At 41.1% G+C, this 22,011-nt stretch overlaps 1 protein-coding gene across 8 annotated transcripts in view; it reads right to left on the reverse strand.

Annotated features, from left to right (window-relative positions):
- Positions 1 to 22,011, reverse strand: part of KALRN (kalirin RhoGEF kinase) — a 528,347-nt gene that overhangs the window by 286,864 nt on the left and 219,472 nt on the right. For all 8 annotated transcript variants that reach the window (XR_005829443.1, XR_005829442.1, XM_040604676.1 and 5 more), the window contains exon 6: positions 5,613 to 5,735. Coding sequence is in view for 6 of the 8 variants with exons in the window: in XM_040604676.1 (XP_040460610.1) it covers positions 5,613 to 5,735 (123 nt within the window). In the remaining 2 variants the exon portion in view is untranslated. The remainder of the gene's footprint in view (positions 1 to 5,612; positions 5,736 to 22,011) is intronic.

Genomic DNA, 22,011 nt, shown 5'->3' on the forward strand with positions numbered 1-22,011 from the left:
CTTTTTATCCTAATAGGAAATAAATGAAATAGAACAGCTAATGTCTGTGACTTTATTTTTCCTTTAGGCTGGAAAATCCACTACCAGCAGGCTCATAGAGTGTCTCACTTTAAATATAACCTAAGGCCTCACCTTTTTTCAAACTGATAGATGTCCCCCAAGGAGGACGGCAAGGGATCACTGATTTATGGCTATATAGAACTACAATAGGTCAGTATCTAGAACTAACAACAAAAGCACTTCAGTTGACATTCTGTTGTTGTGACACTAGGAAAGACCCAAGTTTTGGCTAACATATATAACTTATCATTGAAAAACCTTTATTTTACATGTATTTGCACATTTTCCAAAAGTACTGTCCATGTAAATTCTTCATTTACTTTATTTTGGCTTCAAAATTTTAGTCAAAAAGGGGGATTTTTGCCTTCTAGAAGTCAATTGACTGGCAACCGAAAGTTTCCCCACATGTGCATAAGCACCACAGAATGCAGAGTTTCTTTTACAGTTTAGGAAAGCTTTGTGCAATGCCTTGCGAGTGCACATACCACTCTACGACCACCAGTTCTTAGTTCCTTTCTGTCACCTAAACAAGACCTTGATTCTGGTCATCAATGTCTAATATAGCTGTTCCTTCCAGTGTAAGTAATCACTGCTGAAGTCCCTAACACTTGGTAGGATAACATCTCTAGTCTCAGCAATATGCACTAACAGTAGTGGAGTTTCAACTCTGGAATGATTTCCCACAAGCAAATACACTAATTCAGCCCTAATCATCTAGAGGGCATGCTGGGAGACCTTCCCTCCTAATTTTGTTCCTAGCTGGAATAATACTTTCTTCTAATACACGTATTAAGAAATACCTTACACTTGCAAAAGAAAAACGAGCAGAGAGAAGTGATTAAATCTGCAATGAACTTGGCTGTGTTCATCTCATTTCCTAGAGAACAGTTCAGATATTGTGATGCAACCAGCAAAGGTGGGCTGCAGGAGGAGGGTTTTGCAGATTAATTGAAGGTGAAATTAGATTGTTGAATACTTCTTTAAAATAGAATAATTTAAAAAAAAAAAAAAAACACAACACAAATAACCCAGTTTGCACTATGTTATTGTGAGTTTAGAAACCATCTGTGAAATGAACCCAACACATAAATCCAAAGCGGAATGTTTCACTTACAAAACAAATGTATGAGGTATCTTTAAGACCTTTAAGTTTCTATAATAAGGCCAATTACATGTAGCCTGTTGCAGAATAATATTGGATGGCATTTTAGCTCAGCCTACATACAGAAAATTATCATTCATTTAAGATAAATGTTGCAAATTTTCAACAGACTTTGGCTGTTGAAAGGCTATCATTAGCCTTTACGTGATAATTGTGTTTGAAATATATTGTGACTTTCTTAGGAAAACATGCATTTCCATATAGTATCAGACAGCTAACTCCCTGACAGCAGGATAGGCAGCAATGCCAGCATTGAACACTGTCATTTTAATGCATGTTCCACAGAAAGCAGTAACTCATTCTTTAAGGAGGTTAACAGACCTGGGCATAAAAAAAAGTTCAAGCAAAGGAAATACGAGTAACTTCAGTCAGAACAAATAGCACGTATACCATGTATCCAAGTGTAGAGCTACAGCCAGTACGTTTTGTCATACTGAAACACTGCTGGTTTTCTTTCTCTAGTAAATTTACCAGATTGAGATTACTCAAAAGGTGTTGAAGCTAAATATTCATCTTTGTGAAAAGTATTATTTCTTCAGTATAAACATCATACAGCTGTGATAAAGACTAATATAATTTATTTTGAAACTGAATTGAAAACAAGCACTGCCTTGAATCACAGGAAAAAAATATCGACGGTCCTTATTTGAAAGAAAAAACCCACACTACAGTTTATTAGCTCAAATACATGAGTTCTCCAAATCCCACATAATTCATTTAAAAGGCATAATTAATATTGTAAAAAAGAGTAACAAATTGTTTTTCCAAGAAGTAGCTTTTGTCACAGCATGCCTACAGAGATGTATAGGAAGAGCATGCAACAAAAGACATGACCCAACAAAGATTTGAAGACTGTATTTTCTAGAGCAACTGGAAAGAGTATTTTAACTATTATTAGTTATGCAAGGCTTAAAGTACACTAGGCATAGTGTAAAGGGAAAAAAATAATGAAAAAAACCCTCCTGAAAACACCTTAGTGAACCAATATCTAATGCAACTTCAGCTGAAGTTTGTAGGATTTTTTCCCTGCAAAACAGTCATCCTCAGCTACGTTGTTCTCCTCCATACATTCTCTCAATACTGATTTTAATGTATTGACAAAACAAAAGAAACCCCAAATACCATAAACAACCCCAAGCCCCACAACCAATAAGTGTACTTAAAGTTTTAATTATTTTGTTACTAAGATTCATGATAGCTGAACTATTCTCAATTCAACAGTTGCTGGAACTAATTAAAAAAAAAAGCTAAATTAAAGCAAATTTTTAGCAAAATCACAATTATAAAGCAAATTCTCAGAGAAAAAGTGTATAGTGTGATCTAGTTCACCCTCAAGAGACGGAAACCAAAAGATTTATATATATTAAAAAAAAAAGGCAGGAGCACCTAACTGGGTTTGAAAAGTCATCCTTCTTGAACAAATCTCCATGTCTTGAGTCCAAAGCATCTAGCTAAATATCTGAGTTTTGTAATCAGCATGAGAGAGCTTGAAGGCTCATCAGGTATGAATGATATGAATGTTTTAATTTATTAAAACTCACCAGTATCTTAAGTTTCCAGACTTGGGTGGGTCACAATAATCTACCTGGGACTGACTGAAAACAGATCTGAGGGTTATAAAGTCCCCATTGTGTGGTAAAGAAACAGGAAAGGATTCCTGTCATTTTTCTGTTTGCAGCCAAGGGTATTACATTAAGAGATTGAGGAATACTGGATTATAAGCACAAATGAGTACATACCTAATAGTAAATTCACCAGAGCTATAGTTTTCTCTCTAACACCCTCCGCATTATGTTGCTTAATCCTAATCCTTAACTTCACATATATTTATCAGTGGGTAACAATGCAAGAAGTTTCTTGATGTGCAAAATAATTTGTTTATATAAATATTGTAGGAGCAGAGCCTCTGGCAACAGACTGCAAGGCAAAGACCTTTTCTTCCTTTGAAAATGTATAGCATCTAGAACAGTGATCTAATATCGCCTACTTTTACTGTAATATTATCAAATAATATGCACTCATCATTTTCCAACAGTCTCCAATAGAAATCAAATGGTAGCCTAAACAACTGAACTGCCATAAAAATAAGACAGTTGCATGAAGGCAGTTGTGCAGCAGCAATCACATGATTATGTATTTCTAAAATCACCCACTGTAATTTACTTAGAGGAAACTATATTGGATAAAAAAACCCAAAACCCACATAATCCGACTGTGCATCATAAAACCTGGCAAAACATATAGACTGTGTATATCTTGCCTCAAGATGCTACAGTTACCTGAGGTGGTTCTTTCCCATTAATTTCGCTGTTATCAGCAAGAGACTCCACTTAAGTGCTGTTACACGAAACAGATCTAATCCCTATTTCTAGTCCCATTTCTCCAGCAACCAAAGTATGGCTCAGACTGCTGGGTAGCCTTTGGGTATGTAACATCCTACCAATATGCTGAGAGTCATCACCCAACATCCTCTGTTCTTGCTTCATTCAAGTAATCAATCTGTCCTGACTATGTTGCTGACTGTCACTGACTCTTGCCTTGAACATGTGCAGGGCTTCATCTTTACTACAATGTCTTCACATAGTTCTTGTGCATGCCAAGAGACAAAACTGCAATCTACCACAGGAGCTGGGCTGTGGTCAGGAAAGAATAATTTCAGTTTCAGTCTCCTCTTGCTCTTCCTGCATGCTTTACCACAAATGTATGCAGTCCAACACCCTTATGCAGCAAGCTGACGTCTCCTGCATGCTAACACCCTTATACTCACAACACAAGCCACAGCACAGGTCCCTGCCCCTACAAGCTCCCCCAAGATCTTTGCAAATGTCTCACTCCCTTGCATTCCTCATTTCCAAAATTTCACTTGGGGACAGATGGAAGAAGAATGGAGGAAAATATTTTTTCTTCCATTAGCTGGACACTCCCTGCCACTCATTAATTTTCTATTAACAGCAATTATCTCTTTCCATGTTTCCCTCCTAGTTATTTTAAGAAAGTAATACCAGACGTATCACAAAAATTATGAAGGGAGGTGCTCCAGCTTGACACTTCTAATGGTGTTTTCTGAAGAATTATGACGGACTTTGCATGTTTCATAAGCCAAATGACTTTTAAAGCACTAACCTCCAGGACATATTTATTTGTTGGGATCCTGTGACCAGCAGTGTTATGTAAAGGCTGTGCTATCCTGTATTTTACTAGATGGCATTGTGATGGCAAGCTAAACAATCAGGTGCCTTGAGCTTGTTTTTCAGTACTTCTTTCAGTTATAATCACAATAAAGACATTAACAGACATTATAAACATTTCTCATCTTCCACTATTAAGCAATGCCCTAGTGCGGCACAGTGCTGTAGTGAGGAATACCTAGGCAGCCAGAAATGGTGGGTGAAGTTTAGGTCAGAGGAGTTAATCACCTGATCTGGAATTTGCTCAGAGTACCAGGGTTAACACTATTAAAAGCAGAGAGTTGGGACCTCTTTTTCACATCTCAGACCACTGCTCTCAAGTACCTTGCTGTTTGGCAGCATAGTAGGCTGTGGCTCTCTAGTGATTTACACCCACCAACTTAAATGTCAGCCACCACCTTTGAGGTCTCAGCCCAAGTGCAACCGTAATCTGACTGCACAACGTGAAGAGGTGCACCTGCAGCAGTTGGTTTACTCAGGGCAACCTTTTGTGTAGTTGACACAGAGCATTCAGAGAGGATTTCTGTGCATTTGCAGCAGGAGGTATGCATGCATTTTTCTAACCCAGTGCAACAATCAAAACATCAATACATTCTGTCCTCATTTCTGTGCTGAAAGCAGAGCAGTTTCCAGGACAAATACCTTATATGCCTGGAAAGAATAAGTAAGCGTGCAAAGCACTTATAAATGTATACTGACAGTCCCCCCACCCCCACCCCCCTTAAAAACTAAGGTAAATTGAGTTGCATTCAAAGAAACTGACCGATCAACTACTGAAAAAGCCAAAATCCCACCGTGGCCACAACTGACAGCTTGATTAGTGTCACTTTTTTAGGGTTTTGAAAGGTACCTTAGCAGGGTGTGTGGGGAGAAGCATAAATTAAGGTGCCACCTACAGCCCTCATTAATTCCCAGTCAAAGTAATGTCAAAAACTTAAAAAATATTGTATTTGCTCTCCAGAATGTAAACAAACTCCACAGACTTTGCTGCTCTTAAGCCAAGGAAATAACCATATATTAGTGTTTGAGGGGACAAAGTAACACCCTGCTTTCCAGCAAGAGGGCTGTTGCCACAGCCCTGCCCGACCTGCTTCACTTCTCACAGGTCCATAGTGCTCTCTGAACTGGAGGTGGCCTCACGTGCTGGCCCTCGCCTCACCCATGTGCACAGACCCGCTGTTCACAGTGTGCCTTCAACTCACCATGGAATTCATGGCAAAGTGATTGTGCTGCGTCTGTAGGTCAAGGGCATGTTGGTAGCTCACGCCAATCTCCGTGTGACTCTGCAGGAACAATTCTTTGTTGTGGCTGATCCAGTCGAACATCTAGAAGTATCCACATAGGATAGAGGGGAGGGGGGAAAAAAAGTATTAAAGCAACTATGAAAAAATAAGAGACAGTGTGAAATACAGAAAACCAGTTCCGAGACAGATGTATACACAACCTAGACAAAAAAAACCCACCACCCTCATTATGTTCCTCATCAAAATAAGCTGTTGTTGAGCAATGGAAGCATTTAAGTTATCACCATATTTTGTTATTAGCAGAACAATGGGTCAGGAAACATAATTCATAAAACATGTTCCTCAGTAAGCTGATCCTACAGTCTTTTCCTATAAGTAATGGGAATTTCATATACAGAAAGATGGCAGCAGAGGGACCTAAAATCAGGGGTTGCTTCACTGACCAAAGATCTAGCAGTTCATAAAGTACCCTTAACCCAGAAATGGACCAAAGATTCCATAAATATTATTGATGCAATTTTCTCCCCCTGCCCCCCCCCCCCTTTTCATCTATACATAGTTTCCAAATGTTACACTTCAATAGCCAGCAGACTTCCTACACTTACATTTCCTAGATCTTTCCAATTCCAAAGCCAGAACACAGTCTACCTTTCACTTATTATTTTTGGGATGAAGAGAGAAAAAAAAAAAAAGTATTTTATTAATATCTATAAAGAGTACACATTTCAACTTCTCCCACTTCTAAATGTATTTCCAAGCAAAATGGATAGTTCAGTACCTCAGACTCAGATAGAAATCTATTGAAAAAAGCTGATGAAATGCATTCCTTATTTTATAGCACGTTAATATGACATTTCAATCTGCCGCATATTCATTCATTATAAGCTGTCGATAGTCAGCTAGGAGACTGTTTCTGTTTTGGTTTGTTCTATGTGTTAGAGACTAAATACATTCAAAGGTTAACACACTAGTTTTAGAGACTAGATACTTCATTCAAAGTAAAAACCTTTCATTCTTTACTCCTATCTACTGCTCTGCAGGCACTGCAATCTCAGATTTCTTCTTTCCTGCAATACTTTTGTTACAGAATCCCTTCAAACCACATTCCCTCATCTCCACCCCAGCAAGCTGGAGAACTGTCCATTAATAAGGACTCTTTCATAATAAAATACCTACACCTTATTAATTAATTATAAGGAAATAAAAACTAATTAAAGAAGCAGTGGAGGTCATGTCAATACAGTCCCTGGTGTTAAGAGAAAGGTTTCAGGGTTAAAAGGCGAGTGATGCAACCACCTTCTAAGCAATTACCTTACAGTCAAAGGATCACTCCAGATCTCTCTTATAACGTTCACACATCTTCCAGCCAAGAGCTGTTCTGTTCTTTAGCACCGAATAACAATTTTTGGCCTGTGACAGCTGAAGAACACTCAGAGCCCACTGCTCAGGGACTCTATGTTGCCATAGTTTCTCAGGGTCGGTTACCTGTAGAGACAGTGCTCCTAAGCGTAGAGGAAAGGCCCTGTATGGGTCACCTAAGATTCCTGCAATAAACTCAGAATCTCATGCTGGGCACTTGATTCAGCATGGGAGTGCACTGCTTTATGCAGTGGATTTACAGAAATAATACTGAATATCCCTTTCATCAAAAGGCAAATAAACATTGAAAGTGCTCTAGTGTCACAGACACACTACACTGACCTGCTCCCCCAAATCTGTCACGTATGCCTGACTTCTTAATCCTTTATTTATGAAAATACACTTGCAACTACAGAGTCTATGCTAGCTCGTATTTTCTGTTGATGAATAGTCTTAAAGGCCAAATTTGGTTCAATTTATAATGACGCAAGTCCAAAGTAATATCATTGACACAGTTACTTACTCATTTGTACCCATGGAGCTGATCAAAATCAGGCCTATCACCATTTTTTCAGAAAGTCTAAATAACAAGATTTTTGCAAGGATGAGCTCAGGGTTTCAAACATTATTGCCAATTAAACAGAATAAAACAACTTTCTATAACCTGAAGAGACACCTAAAGCTTTCTCTTTCTTGAATTTCTTGAATTTCTTTTTCTCACTTTATTAAGATTTAATAAGAAACATTAGCACAAAATAATTTGCCACACTTGTGGGCTTAAAGCAAAAAAGCCATAAAACCAAGAAATAAAAATTCCATAACAGCAAAGTTCATGTCCCAACAACAGGATTTTACATCTCTGCTGAGAAACCAACAGAGATTTCTTGTAAGTAGATATATGTTTGATGTGAACATTTTAAAATGTTTTAAACAATCTGAAGACATTCAGGGAGAAGAAAACTGGCAGCAATCCACTAAAAATAAACAGTAAATCTATTATTTTATGTCCAGCAAAGCCAAACCAGGATCTTTTTAAGACAAATAATTTAAACAAGTAATCTATTATTCTGTGGATAGGGAGCATTTCCTCTATCTAATCTATACACATATTATTGGATAAGAATCTAGGTTAAGTTAAACCATGCTTCTTCCTTTTAAAATACGATAATAAACTATATATAAAAAAAGAAATTTAAGAGAGAATTAATCTTTTTGTCTTGTTTAATCAACTGAAATACACAACAGCAATTGTGTGGATGACTTTCCACAGTTTTAAGTAACAGACCTCAATGATGATATCTGTATCACCTTCCAAAATAGTACGGTTTTTAAATTTCTGTTCATGGACAATAGCAGATTTTGGGAGTTTCAATTTCAGTTTAGACTTTGAATCTTTCTATTATCCTCACCATAAAAAATTACTTGGGTTTCAGCTGGCCTATGCCTGTAGCAAATTATCCCCCATCAATATGGTCTGGAGTCTCTCCCCAACTCATTCAAGTCTCACTTGAAAGCCCAGAGAATGAGAAGTTTTGAGTTTCATGTGGTTTGGAGCAGAGAGAAAATAAAGCAAGATGCCTAGGAATGAGTGCAGAGTGAAAAAATGCAGATTCACTACAGCCTAAAGTAGGGTTAATTATGCACTTTAGTATGTAAAGAAATTCATCGCTCTTGAGTCTTAATGAATAATAAGCAGTATTTACAATCATTCCTGCTTTACACAGCAACTTTTGCAAGACTGCAGACGTGTCTACCTTATGCAGTGCATTACTACATCCGAGATACTAAAAAAAGTTCCAGATGAGTTGGTACCTTGGCATGGCACAATTCAGTGCTGTGTGGAAATGCTAACTTGACCCTCAAAACAGCATGGCCTGGGCACAGTACTGCTTGGATTTGTCTAGATCACTTTCGTTTCCAGGGCTGGTTCCTTCAAAAACTTCTCAAGCATTTCTGCTTAATGCTTCCTTAACTATAGATATTTCCCCAAGTACCCATAAGAGAGTACTGGGGTTTCTTCATGGCACAGGTCTAGCACCATGAAAAACTTTGTACTTTCACCCTCCTAATCAAGGATGGATGGAAATTATAAACATCACACAGTCCCACAGATCACACTTGCTTAACAATTATAGGATTTAAATAAAGAACTACATAAGAATGGGGTCTTACTTGCTTTTGAGATCTAATGGATTGTGTTTTTAAATTTTTATCTTTGACCACAAAGTCTAAAATGGACTTAAAAATTTTATCATAATGATATGACTGGCAATTGAGGCTCTGAAGATACCAGATGTTGGGTGACTTGTGATGATGCTGTGAGTTTGCAATGTGTAGTCAGGAGGTTTTTATATGAAGTTCTGTCAGCATTGTCTGTCCTGGCCCATATTACTAGCAATATTTCCTGAAAGCTTTCAATTTAAACTTGTTTTCCACATGAGAAACACCGATGCTTCCTGTGTTCCTGAAGTGAGTGTGTTGCCTGGTTTGCTTAATTAAAGCACACCATTAAGGATGTGATCATGGCAATGACCCAAGAATTGCTATTTTACTTAACCCTGAGAGGGCCGCCCCAGTTTCAAGGGGCTAACTTGGGCTTCTAGAATAATGTTCAACATCCTTTGATAAGTTAGTTTCCTTGACAGAGGAATGAGGTTTTAATACAATGAATAGCAAAGTCTGGATAATGTGCCCTGTGAGATCAGCTTAAATCAGATACACTGTGTCAGCTAACTGAGATTTTCTGTGTCATTACAACATTGCTGTACAGCCCGGCATCAACTGATCTCATCCCATTCATGAAAAAGACTGCCTTAAAAAACCTAGCTTACTGATTATCATCAAATTAATGGACCTTTAATTATTCCTTTGACTTACTTCTTAGTTGGAATCGCGCTGACTGCCAGAGAGTTAATTCTTCTCTTAAGTCGGCTAATCATTCCTGCCGTCATGAATTCACACTAAACAGGAGCGCAGAATAACTAAGATTGGACATTATATCACTTAAAATACGTAAACCAACTGTCCTCAATGTCTCCCAGACTGGCACTTCTCCACATTGCTGTAGATAATCTGGAGACTAATTAAGTAGTTAAGAGTTTTCCAGTGACTAAGTAGCTGGGGGAAAGGGTTAAGGATACTTAAAATAGAAGATAAACTTTCAATGTGATTATCTTGTGTAGTCCCTGTTTCTAACAATACATAAAAGGAAAGCAAATGCATATGCTGAAGAATGTTAAGTGCTACATTTAATTAAGAAAATTAGTCTCTTATGAGAAAGTCAGAAGAACTGGGAGTGATCCAAAGGGTCTCCACCCAATGCTTTGCTAAACCATCTACCCTGTCATTAATGATCACACATGAGCCAGTAATTAATACACATGTGGTCTTGAGGCCACTTCACTTGAAACCTGGGGTATCAAATCATATCTCCAACATTAGTTGTGCTGGCAACAATGAGTTCTTAACCTGGATTTTCTAGTAACTCATCAACTATGATGACAGAACATGAGGTTAAGTGTTAGACCGAACAGCAGGTCTCAAGCTGGTCATGAATAAGTCCTACAGAGGGAGAATGTGACTCCATACTTTCCCTGGATTTGTAACATCTGGCAGGCTAGTGAGTACAGGGCAAGAGCAGCTGTTTGAGAACAGAGAAGAAGCACACGGATATGGAACAGCATGTATGCAGACCGTGTGCAGTCCAGCCCCACCTCAGAGAAAATAAGATTTATAACATCATTTCAAATAACCTCTGCTCTCCAGCTTTTGTCAAAGCTCGCTGAAGAGCATTAGCACTGGACTCAAACAGTGGTGCAGAACACCACGGGATGATGTTCCCATCACATGGCTGGCAGCACAATCGATGCCAAGTGGTTCTGATGGGAAGATTACAGCCCTCATGGTTTTGGCAGCCAGCGAACGGAATATATTTATTAATGAAATTGTTTATACAGCTAATAAATATCAAATCTATGTAACACTATGATAGGGCTGGAATTAATTATGAACCTGCTTTTAGCAAATCATCTTCTCTGTAAGTTCTGAGCCATAAATATCAACCTCATATGGGTAAGTAAGGGCAGAATGATAACCACACTGTCTTGAAGAACAATGCAGAATACATATCAAGAGAACAGTCCCAATGGGCCACCCAGGTCACGTCCAATATCTGCCAGAACTAGTGAACCACGGTATAAAAATTCCTTTCATAAACAGATGAAGCTGCACCTGAAAACAAGTTAAGTGCCACAGCTCAGCTCCTCCTATGAGAAGCAGTTCCAGAAACCTTTGCTCTTATTAAGGAAATCTTCGTATACTCTCTGACCCAAATCAGATTCACAGCCAGTTTATACACATTTGCTCTTAGGTCAACACTGTCCTTTAAGTTAAAAAATTTTTCCTCCCAGATGTTTAACCTTTTCCAGCATGGACAGGGAGGGTTCATTGTCTCCTCTGCTGTTTGTTTTACTAGAGCCCAGCTCTTCTATTTTTTCACAAGATACACAGCCTCCCTCTGCACTTGTTCTAGTTCAAGGTTACCTTTCTATCCAAACTAAGGTACCAACAGAACTTTGTGGAATGTTGATTTTTTGCTGGAAATACTCTAGCTGACATCATCTAGGATCACCCGTTAAGTGCTTCTCACATCAGCTTTAGGAAAGAAGATAGAAAAATGGGAGAGCAACAGCTACTGAATCAACATCAATACCTCCTGCATTACCTATCTTTTCTCTTGGTAGCCTCTTGCATAATTATCAATAAAGACCAGTAGCGTTTACTGGATTTGCTCTGACAAGCACAATCAGGTTATGTTGCAAATAAGAAGAGCAAGTCCAAAAGCACTTGGAAAAAACTATAAGGCAGGGTTTTGTAATAAATTCCAGTCAGTCTCACATGTAATGCACCAGGCATAAGTGTATTCTCCCACTATACCTCCATATGCTGCTAACAAAAAGAAAAGAAAGTGTTAATCTAAATGAATGTCTTGCCTGTAGTTGAGTAGAGGGTAGAGGACTAATTACATGCCAGATGACATCCCTATTAGATCAGTGCTTTCCAATCTTTGCCAAATTGTGAACCCTGTAAAATTTTTCAAGGCAAGTGCTATAGCAAATTAAAGTCTATAGACAATAAATATGTTTTATTGAATACGTTTACCAACTACTAAAGAACTTAATATCTATGTTCCACAGGTTGCAAAATGCTAGAGATAAGCATGCATTGCTTATTAAAGAAAGGTCCATATAAGAGCCCATGCGCATTTTGTATTTTCAAAACTATTCAGCCAGTGTTAAGTTGACTAATCTACAACAGAAAGTGGAAAGTTCTGCTCCGAGGGTATCTGCAGCTAAGCAAGTTCATTTTCATATGTTTTCACAAATTAAACAAAATAATAACACACATGGAGCAGTAACTGCCAGAGTCCCTCTCTTGAGGTTTACTCAGTTTCCAGCTACAGGGTCTACTCCTGTCTTTTAAAGTGAAACCAAGTAGTCACAACAATTGAATTAAAGACAAATTAAGCCATTTTCCTTACATTGTTGCAACTGAATGTAGCCAGTAATTGAACACAAAAAAGAATACCATGCAACAGATTTGCAGTACACAGACAGTCTATACTGATATGGAAGGGCCTGATCCTGGAAAGAATTGCACATGAGCTACCTTTACAAAAAGCAATCAATCAAGAAAGTCCCCTAGTGCCTCCAGACAAGAACCATAACTACAGTTTAATTGGAATCAGCCATATGTAGGTCACCTTTACATCTGGAAAAGGCCAACAAAAGTGCAACACATCCACAAAGGAGCACATGAGAAGCGCCAACAGTCTAATCAATCAGGACATTTACCTGTGATACAGAAGAATCCCTCTGCTCAAGCCTCTGAGCTAAATTCAGCAGAACAGTGGGCTGGCGCGGGCTGTCCAAGCTAGCTGCCTCTCAAATGCTGAGGAGCCAGAAACAAAGACCCAGCAGGTAAGATGGGTCTCATTAGTCACAGCCTGTCCCACAGCCCCTGAGAGCTATTAGCATCCAGGTTTAATCAAGAGATCATCAGGCAAGTTGTGTTGGTAAGACAAGTCCAAGCTTAAGTTATGAAGTCAATCAGCAGGTCAGGATCAGGTCCAGTGAGGGTAACCAGGCTCAGACACAGCCCCATGATTGCAACACAGGTCCACAGGGGCAAAGCAGGTCCCAGGTCATGGCACAAAATCAGTGGATCAGTGCCTGGTTCACTAGGGTTCATGACGGGTAGGACAAGGCTGTGGCAAAGCTGGAGGCTGATACCCCACAGCTGAGCTGCAACAGGGCTCCTGGACCCTGGGCAGGGGTTGGGGAGGCCCCAGGTGAGGCTGGTCAGGGCCATTAACACCCATCAATGCTCACAGGGGCCCAGACATCGGGCTGATTACATGAAGGTCACTAAGAAAATGTCTTCTCTCGGATAGGAATGTACTTGCCCCAGAATAAATTTTGGACTTCAAGAAAACTTGGATAGTTTTTTTTTACTTTTGTCATGAATCAATAAATTTGATGAAAACTGTTTCAACAGAAAACATTACCAATCTGCTGTAATTCCTATCACCACTCTATAAATACAGCCTTAATTAAAGCAAAGTACTTGTAGGTTTAAAATAGAACTCAGCGTACATCTCAGTGCTTTGCTAACCCAGGGCCTACATACAAAATTGTGTTTGGTTTTGTCTCTTGTTTACAGATGGTGATGGACAAGCGGAAACTTCTGCCAGATCTTTCCCTTTCACATGTGTTCGGCTCGGTCCACAGCCAGGGTAAATTGGTGCTGTTCCAATGAGGCCAATTTACACCAGCTGAAGATTCAGCCTCACAGCTGTATTTGTGTATCCTCAGTGCTGCATGAACAAAGTTTTTCCATTACAAATATCGGTGCATATGATTTATACACTATAGTAAATTTAAGCTACAGCACATTAAATTATTCCAGACAATGGGCCCAACTGTCAACCCATTAGACAATTAGCTATATGTGTGACTTGACAAACACCTTTTGTATTAGTAGCAGAACACCATTTCCAAAATACTCACGCTGAATGTTCCTAGTAAATGCCAGAGTAAGATATCTGGGTTATCTTTCCTGACAGGTATCAAGCCACAACCATGCACAAAGACAGACATGTGATTCCTATAATGCTGAATAGAGAAGCAATACTTTTACTGTTGAAGATGGGAGAAAATTACAGATACTGAACACATAAATATGACTAATGATATCTGGGTGTTATTTTATGCATCTGCATCTTTTGCTTGCTTTTTGAAATATTGTACCTTTCCACCACACTTAGTTCCATCAAACACTCAGGTATTCCTGGAAAGGATTTTCTATTCCATAAAGTGGAAATGGCCTTTTCTGGGAACAGGCATTCTACTAAGAACTGCTTGCTGTCTACATACAAATTAATTAATTGGCTGGATAAGAAATGTAATACTAGAAGAGATAAATAGACAACAGCCTTGTGAATGGAAAAACCAGTGGAAATGATGAAAAAAGCAGAGTGGGCTCCCCAGATAAAGGATCTTCCTCTCAGTTTTCAGAATCTGTGAGACAGAATTTCATTAACTTGAAAGTGCTGTACAAGTTTGGTGACTTTATTATTGACCCTGGTTCTATTCCTGGCTTAATGTGTAATGTTCCTATGACTCCAAATAGCTGCCATTAAAAACAAAACAGCCGCGCACATGCTTACTGCTGCGTATGAGAAGTGGGGCATTTCCCTTACCCAAATCACCTGTGTGTGAGGCCCACAGATACAGCTGTGGTGTAATCACGGGTTTAAACTCCCGACACGTCATGGCACTTCAGGGCTGGAGCTGGGATCTCTGCACAGATGGACCCATGAGGATATCAGCATTATTCTGGATTTTGGGATGTCTGGCACTCCCAGCTATTTCCCCATCCCATGAATCAACCAGTTCAATGTTTTCCCTTGACACTGGCAAACTGGAGGGGGGATGGTGTCCCGACCTGGGGACACATAAGATCTCCTTCAGCCAACAGACTTGTTGGGAAAAAACTTAAAATCCAACTCACCCCTCACAGCGACTTCTGATTTCCCAGGGCTGAAAGGATTGTGAACACTGATCTGCTGGGTGTGAGGGTGACCGTTCGTTCCTCTGTGCAATGGCGGGTGCGCGGCAGGGCAGTGGGCAGTCTGTCAGGAGGCCGCCAGCTCCCTCGAGCCGGTCCCAGCCGGTTCCCACCAGATCTGGCACAGAGGGGGGTGGCAGCAGGAATGCCACCATACACCAGAGCCTGACCATTGTGCCAAAGCACCCATCTGCCAGAGAAGCGCCTGGATACAAGGCGTTAGGGAAACAAAATGGCAGCTGCTGAGGGGGACACTGAGAGGGACACACGCTGTGGGGTCCTCCCTGGCAAAGGGGGCAGCGGTGCCCCTGAGGGACAGCGAGTGGCTCACGCTGGGCAGGGACATTAAGGAACAACAGTAGAAAAAAAATAAGAATCAGAAAATAGCTGTAACGGCAGCAGAAATTCACTCCTGCAAATATTATCCCAGACATCCTCCACTGCCTGTCATCCCACCAGAGGAATTTTGATGGACTGGGTATAAACCTCAACAAGAATCAGGGAAATTGAATCTGTGTCCTATGTTTTCCTCTCAATACCCAAATCGAGACCAGAAGTTTGTGGTGATCAGCAATAAACTGAGCAAAATTCCTCAGCTCAACTGCCTTACTTGCAACACCTTTTCAGCATCTGTGCAGGACATAAGGCATCCAGGATTTTGATGACAAGTAATATGGAGGGGCCTCGCAATACATGAGGGTTCAAGAAAACATTTCTGAATTATTTTTCATAATGTGCATGGTATGTAAGAAGAAAAGCCACCTGGCTTAAAGCGGCAGCGATACTCCTGGAAACAATCCACAGACCATGCTCCTGGTTTCACCTCTTAAGACCATCACCAGCTCCTTAGCAGGTAACCTCTCAACCGTACACCCACCCTTATGTGTTCACTACAAATAGACATGAAGGCTAATTTAGGATATACTTTTAAGACCCCAAGCTCTGCCAAGTGTGGGCCATTTAAGCATTTCAGCCAGGCCAGGAAGACATTAATTTTGGAATAATCACATAGATACATCTGAAAGATGCTGCACAATAAGTCTGTGAACCTCATACACAGTTTAATTATATTATTTCCTGACAGCTAGGCTCTTATCACCTAACCTTCTCAAGGATCAAAGCAATAAATAAAAAAAGCAGCCGCCTTCTCTTTTTCTGTATGTGTGGGCCTCTTTCTGCTCTTCTAGATGTGTCGGCTTCGTTGCCCTTTAGAGCATTTGGGTCTTCTTGTCCTCATTAGTTAAATCAGAACACTGTGGCTATAATATGCTATAATCATCCTTAAAAATGAGGTTTAAGACTGTATTCAGATGCCAAAACACTTTCTCTTGCCATGCTGATCAGGGGAGAATTCCTGTGCCTCCCAGTGGTGCCAAATTGGAGAAGCTGAAACAGCCTCAAAATGCTCCCTATCAAAATTGGCAAGCAAAATAATGAGGAAATTTGTGCAAATGCAAAAATATTCCGTCAGAACATACTGCTTTCAATTATTTTTGGACCCATTCTAATGTTCATGGAGGAAGCAAGAGGAATAGTAACTGCGTACCCAGTGTCGGCAGCAGGAAACTACAAATAGCACAGCACACCATGTTCCACTTTCAGCAGCAGCAGGATTCAGAGCCATTTCCTTACAGTCAGTAGTGGACGGACTGTGAGGTGACTGCTGCCAGACTCTGGAAACATAAAGCAGGAACTACGCCATCACTCAGTTAATGTTCTGCCCTCTTGCACTGAAAGGTCACAAGTGTGTTGGATGATCCAGTGCAAATCAGACAGAAAGTGGCCTCAGACTGCTGTAACTATGCTATAGGGCACACTTAGCATGAAGGAAATACGCAAGCCTTCCTCATCCTTAGCTGTAGCAGTGGAGCAAGGCATTGTTATTGTTTTCACAGTCCCACCAAAAAGATCAGGTTCAATTCCAAGCACTGTGAAGCCAATGTATTTAGCTGCCTGGAAAAAAACAAACACATTTGGCAGCACAGGGCAGACTGAATTTATAAGGAAGATGGAAAGCACTGAGGTATCTATTTTACACATCAAACCAGAAATCCCACTGCAGGACAGACATCCTGCATGACAGGAGGCAAGGCAGTTAATCCCTGTCATTTGTAATTCCCAATTTTCAGTTTTGAACTTTGCATCTTTTCTACTTCCATTTTGCTGCTCCAAAGCCAATCCAGATCAACAGCAATCAGTCTCCGGCAGATGATTGCCCTTCCTGATGGACAACTGTCCACATCTGAAAAATCAGTACCACAAATGCCTTCAGAGGATTCTCATGCGCTTTGCTTGTGGAGTCTGAACTTGGGTCATGGGGAGGAAGTTTGTACTGTCAGAGCTGTCAAATCAGCAACAAACCTCTTGCAGCAGAAACAGAAATGTCAATGGTAAGCTCCAAAAGGAGTCCTGCCCCCTCCTCCACAAGGTTAGGTGACATCCACCACTACAATAACATCCACCAGGAAGAGGACTTCTGATATAGATTTATCCAGTTCCCTGTACTGCTCTGCTCAGCAGGCAAGACAATCCCACACTTCCTCAAACCAGATGGCAAAACTGGGTTTGTAGCTACTTTCAGTTGTAGCAGCAGCACAAAGCAGTTGGTGCGTACTTGTGAATTTGTCCTGTTGTTATTAGATTTGTCCCCAAGCTTTCTACTGGTGGATAGAAAGGCAGAAAAGCAAATGTTCACAATGCTATTGGTACACAGGGGCAGACCCCCTGCGGCCTTGACTGATAAATCAGAAAGTAGCAGGATACAAGCCTGACACTGTGAAAAAGCTACAAGCTCCTTTGGAACATAACTAATAATGAAGACATTTTGATTTTACAATCCAATTAGCAGAAATGAGCTCTGTTTGTGCTTTGAGGGAAGTTGAAAACTTCTATAATGATCTCCTGGTATTGCAAAAATCTGTTCTTTCCTACAGATACCAAGAACAGGATCTTAATAAGTGTGACCAGCAGTGGTCAAAGTAATGAACAGTTCCCACAGAGCCCTTGGTGATTACTTCCTGCTCTGACAACTCTTCACTTTAGATTGGGGGCAACAAATTGTGGAAAGCATTAGCAACCTGTCAGAAGCCTCCTTCATATTAAACAGAACAGATGTCAGCTAGCTGCATATTTAATTCAGAGCTATAGCCTGCAAAGACTGCAAGTCCCAGCATGCAGGTTCCTGAACTGAGAGACACAGTCTATGCAGGATTCACCTTTCTGTTTTAAGATGAAGGGTTTTGTAAGAAATTTATTCTCGTAGATGCTGGAGAGGATTTACCCCACAGTTCTGCAATAATTCTTTCATGTCCATGATTAGGTGAGGGGGATTGCAGACTTGTCACAGTTTAGCTGCCACTCTCAGAGCTTTCCACAGTGAAAGATGCTGATCCCACTCTGAAATCTCTTTAGCATTGACATCTATGCTTACAGTATCACAAGGAATCTGTCAACGCACACTCTGCACAACCATCCCTTTTTATAACATTTTTCTGCTTCCAGACAAACTTTGTTCTTTAGTTTGTTTACACACAAAAACCCAACCCAACCCAAAAATATATGAGACCAGTAAAACCCATTAATGTGGGGAATCCATGAGCCTGAGTCCTGTTTTACTTCCACTGAGCTTCAGAAAAAAATCAGTAAAGATGCATTCAGAACATCATACTGTTTATTCAGCTGCATCAGAACACCTAATAGTGGCTAATGAATGACAGAGAGCACTGATGTGCTTCAACACAAAGGAGAAGCAATACTCAGAAGCAAGAGTTCAATTATTTTAAAATGAAAAAAAAAAAGAAACATGACAGAGAACACATTTGAATGAACATTGAAGATTAATGACAAACTGCTGTTACAATGGAATTATTGCTACATACTTTCAGTTCTCACCTGATTTATTACAGCCTCCTTTGTTCTAAGATGTGTAAAGTAATTGAATCAAAGTGATTAGAACTGGCATAAGTTCATTTGGGGAAATAGACAAATTTTTAAGAATGGATATACAGTTTCTCCCTTTGATATGAATTTCCTGGATTGATCCTTTGTCCTTGATTGCACAAAACATCTCAAGTGAAGCAGAATATTTCCAGTACTATATTAAAGCAACCCAAGTCATGTGTGGATACATATCTGTATTCAATAGGAATGTTTCCATACCCTTACATCTCCAATGGCATTTTTCAACTGCAAATCTGCATTTCTTTGCTAGAAACAGCCAATACTCCAGCCAGATTCAGTATGTTACTGTGTTAGGTGCTATACGAACATGCACTTTATTGTTTACGCACTGAGCTCAGTCTCAGTTTAAACCTCCTTTCCACATCATCTATATAATTATCTTTCCAACATTTTAAGATATGATATTTGTAAGATGGTGCCTGTCATTTTAACAACTTAGGGACCTGTCTGCACCTGTTCTGTGTTCTGTTTGGTATTAGAAATTCTCTGTCAGAGCAAACATTTCATGTTGAACACAGGGCTTGTGCTCTGTTGTTTTCGTTTCAGAGTGGGCTTAGGTACAAAGGATGGTATGAAGTGATGATCTTCTACTCACATGGCAGCTTATTTAGACTGATAGCTGACTCTCCTTCCCAGCACTGGGATCCCAGTTCTGATTTTATTAACGGGGAAGAACAGTTGTCTAGTGAGAACCTCTATACCAAAAAAGGCACCTTATGCTAAGGGAAACTTCAGATCATGAAAGAAAGCATTTTTCACTGGTAGTATGAGAGAGTAGATGCCAGATATGGAAACAAGGTTTCAGGAGAGAACAGATACTATGTGCTCTGTGCAAGAGTCCATATGCATGAGAAAAGAAAGAGAAAAAGATGCTAAAGCAACTTAAAATACTTTGACTAAATGTTGCTTTTCCACATCTATTCCAGATCATAAATGTAGAGATCTGTATATTCCTTCTATAGCTTAAACATAAGAACCTGTTTTGTTAGGAACATTTTCAAAGCTTGTTTTTCTTATTTTAGGACTATTGAAAGCCCTGGCAAAACAAGCTAGCCACAAAGTTGCAAGTGTGTACTGACATAACTGGAATACTGGAGGGGGGCACCAGTACCGACAGCTGGAAGTAAGATCTCATTTCTGTAAGTAGGTGGCAAAGTCTCTAACCATGCCATCAGTAAGGCTGGAGCCAGAGACAGAAGCTACACAGCTCCTGGATGCAGGGCTCTAACAGCACTGGCTCACTGAGCACCTGTCAGTGGGAGCTCTTAGCAGACACTGTGAGTCTTTCATTAATGTCAATAGAAACCGAGACCCTCTGCTTTACAGGACCAGGCTTCTGGGCTTTTAGCAGAGAACTCAGGGAGACCTCAAGCACCAAACTGCAATCAAGTGAGGGGATGCAGCTAAAATGTGACACTCATCTCCAAGAAGGGAAGGAAGGAGGATCCAGGAAACTATCTCAGGAAGGTTACTGAACAATCATCCCACATGCCATCACACAGCACGTGCAGAACAATTGGGGGATCAGGCCTGCCAGCATGGGTTTATGAAAGGCAGGTCCTGCTTGATGAAGCTTGATCTCCTTCCCTGACAGGGTGACCTGCCTAGTGGATGAGGGAAAGGCTGTGGATGTTGCCTACCTGGACCTTAGTAAAGCCTGTGACACCATCTCCCACAGCATTCACCCAGGGAAACTGGCTGCTCCTGGCTTGGGCGTGGGTGCTCTGTGCTGGGTTAAAGCTGGCTGGGCGGCCGAGCCCAGGGTGGTGGGGAATGGAGTCACATCCCGCTGGTGGCCGGGCACACGTGGTGCTGCCCAGGGCTCAGTGGTGGGGCCGGTCCTGGTTAATGTCTTCATCGATGATCTGGGCAAGGGGATCGAGTGCTCCCTCCGTCAGTTTGCAGGTGACACCAGGCTGGGGGGTGTTGATGTGCAGAGGGCAGGAGGCTCTGCAGAGGGATCGGGACAGGCTGGACCGATGGGCCCAGGTCAGTTGTATGAGGTTCAACAGGGCTCAGTGCCGGGTCCTGCCCGTGGGTCACAGCAACCCCCCGCAGCGCTACGGGCTGGGGGCAGGGGGCTGGGAAGTGCCTGGAGGAAAAGGGCCTGGGGGTGCTGGTCGACAGCCGGCTGAACGTGAGCCAGCAGTGTGCCCAGGTGGCCAAGGCGGCCAACAGCATCCTGGCTTGTATCTGAAACAGTGTGGCCAGCAGGGCCAGGGCAGTGACTGTCCCTCTGTACTGGGCACTGCTGAGGCCCCACCTCGAATCCTGGGTTCAGTTTTGGGCCCCTGGCTACAACAGGGACATGGAGGTGCTGGAGCGTGTCCAGAGATGGGCAACGGAGCTGGGGAAGGGTCTGGAGCACAAGTCTGGAGCAGCTGAGGGAACTGGGATGGTGTAGCCTGGACAAAAGGAGAGTGAGGGGAGACCTTATTGCTCTCTACAGCTCCCTGAAAGGAGGCTGTAGGCAGCGGGGGGTCGGTCTCTTCTCCCAAGTATCAAGCAATAGGGCAAGAGGAAATGGCCTCCAGTTGTACCAGGGGAGGTTTAGATTGGTGATTAAGAAAAGTGTCTTCACTGAAAGTGTGGTCAAGCATTGGAACAGGCTGCCCAGGGACGTGGTTGAGTCACCATCCCTGGAGGTATTTAAAAGACGTAGTAGTGACAGACTTGGCAGTCCTGCATTAATGATTGGACTTGATGTTCTTAAAAGCCTTTTCCAAACTAAATGATTCTATGATAAAACTAGCTGAAACAGAATTGTTTCACCTGATGAAGCAGCTGCTTTGGGCTGAGAGGAGCAGGTATCAACAACAAATTGAGCCCTTGTGATCACTGAGAACTCTTTTCTGGGCATATGGGTAAGAAAATTTTGTAGTTTAGCAAATTCTTGGTCACTCTTCTTATA

Source organism: Falco naumanni, chromosome 8, assembly GCF_017639655.2.
Source record: "Falco naumanni isolate bFalNau1 chromosome 8, bFalNau1.pat, whole genome shotgun sequence".
Taxonomy (NCBI): Eukaryota; Metazoa; Chordata; class Aves; order Falconiformes; family Falconidae; genus Falco; species Falco naumanni.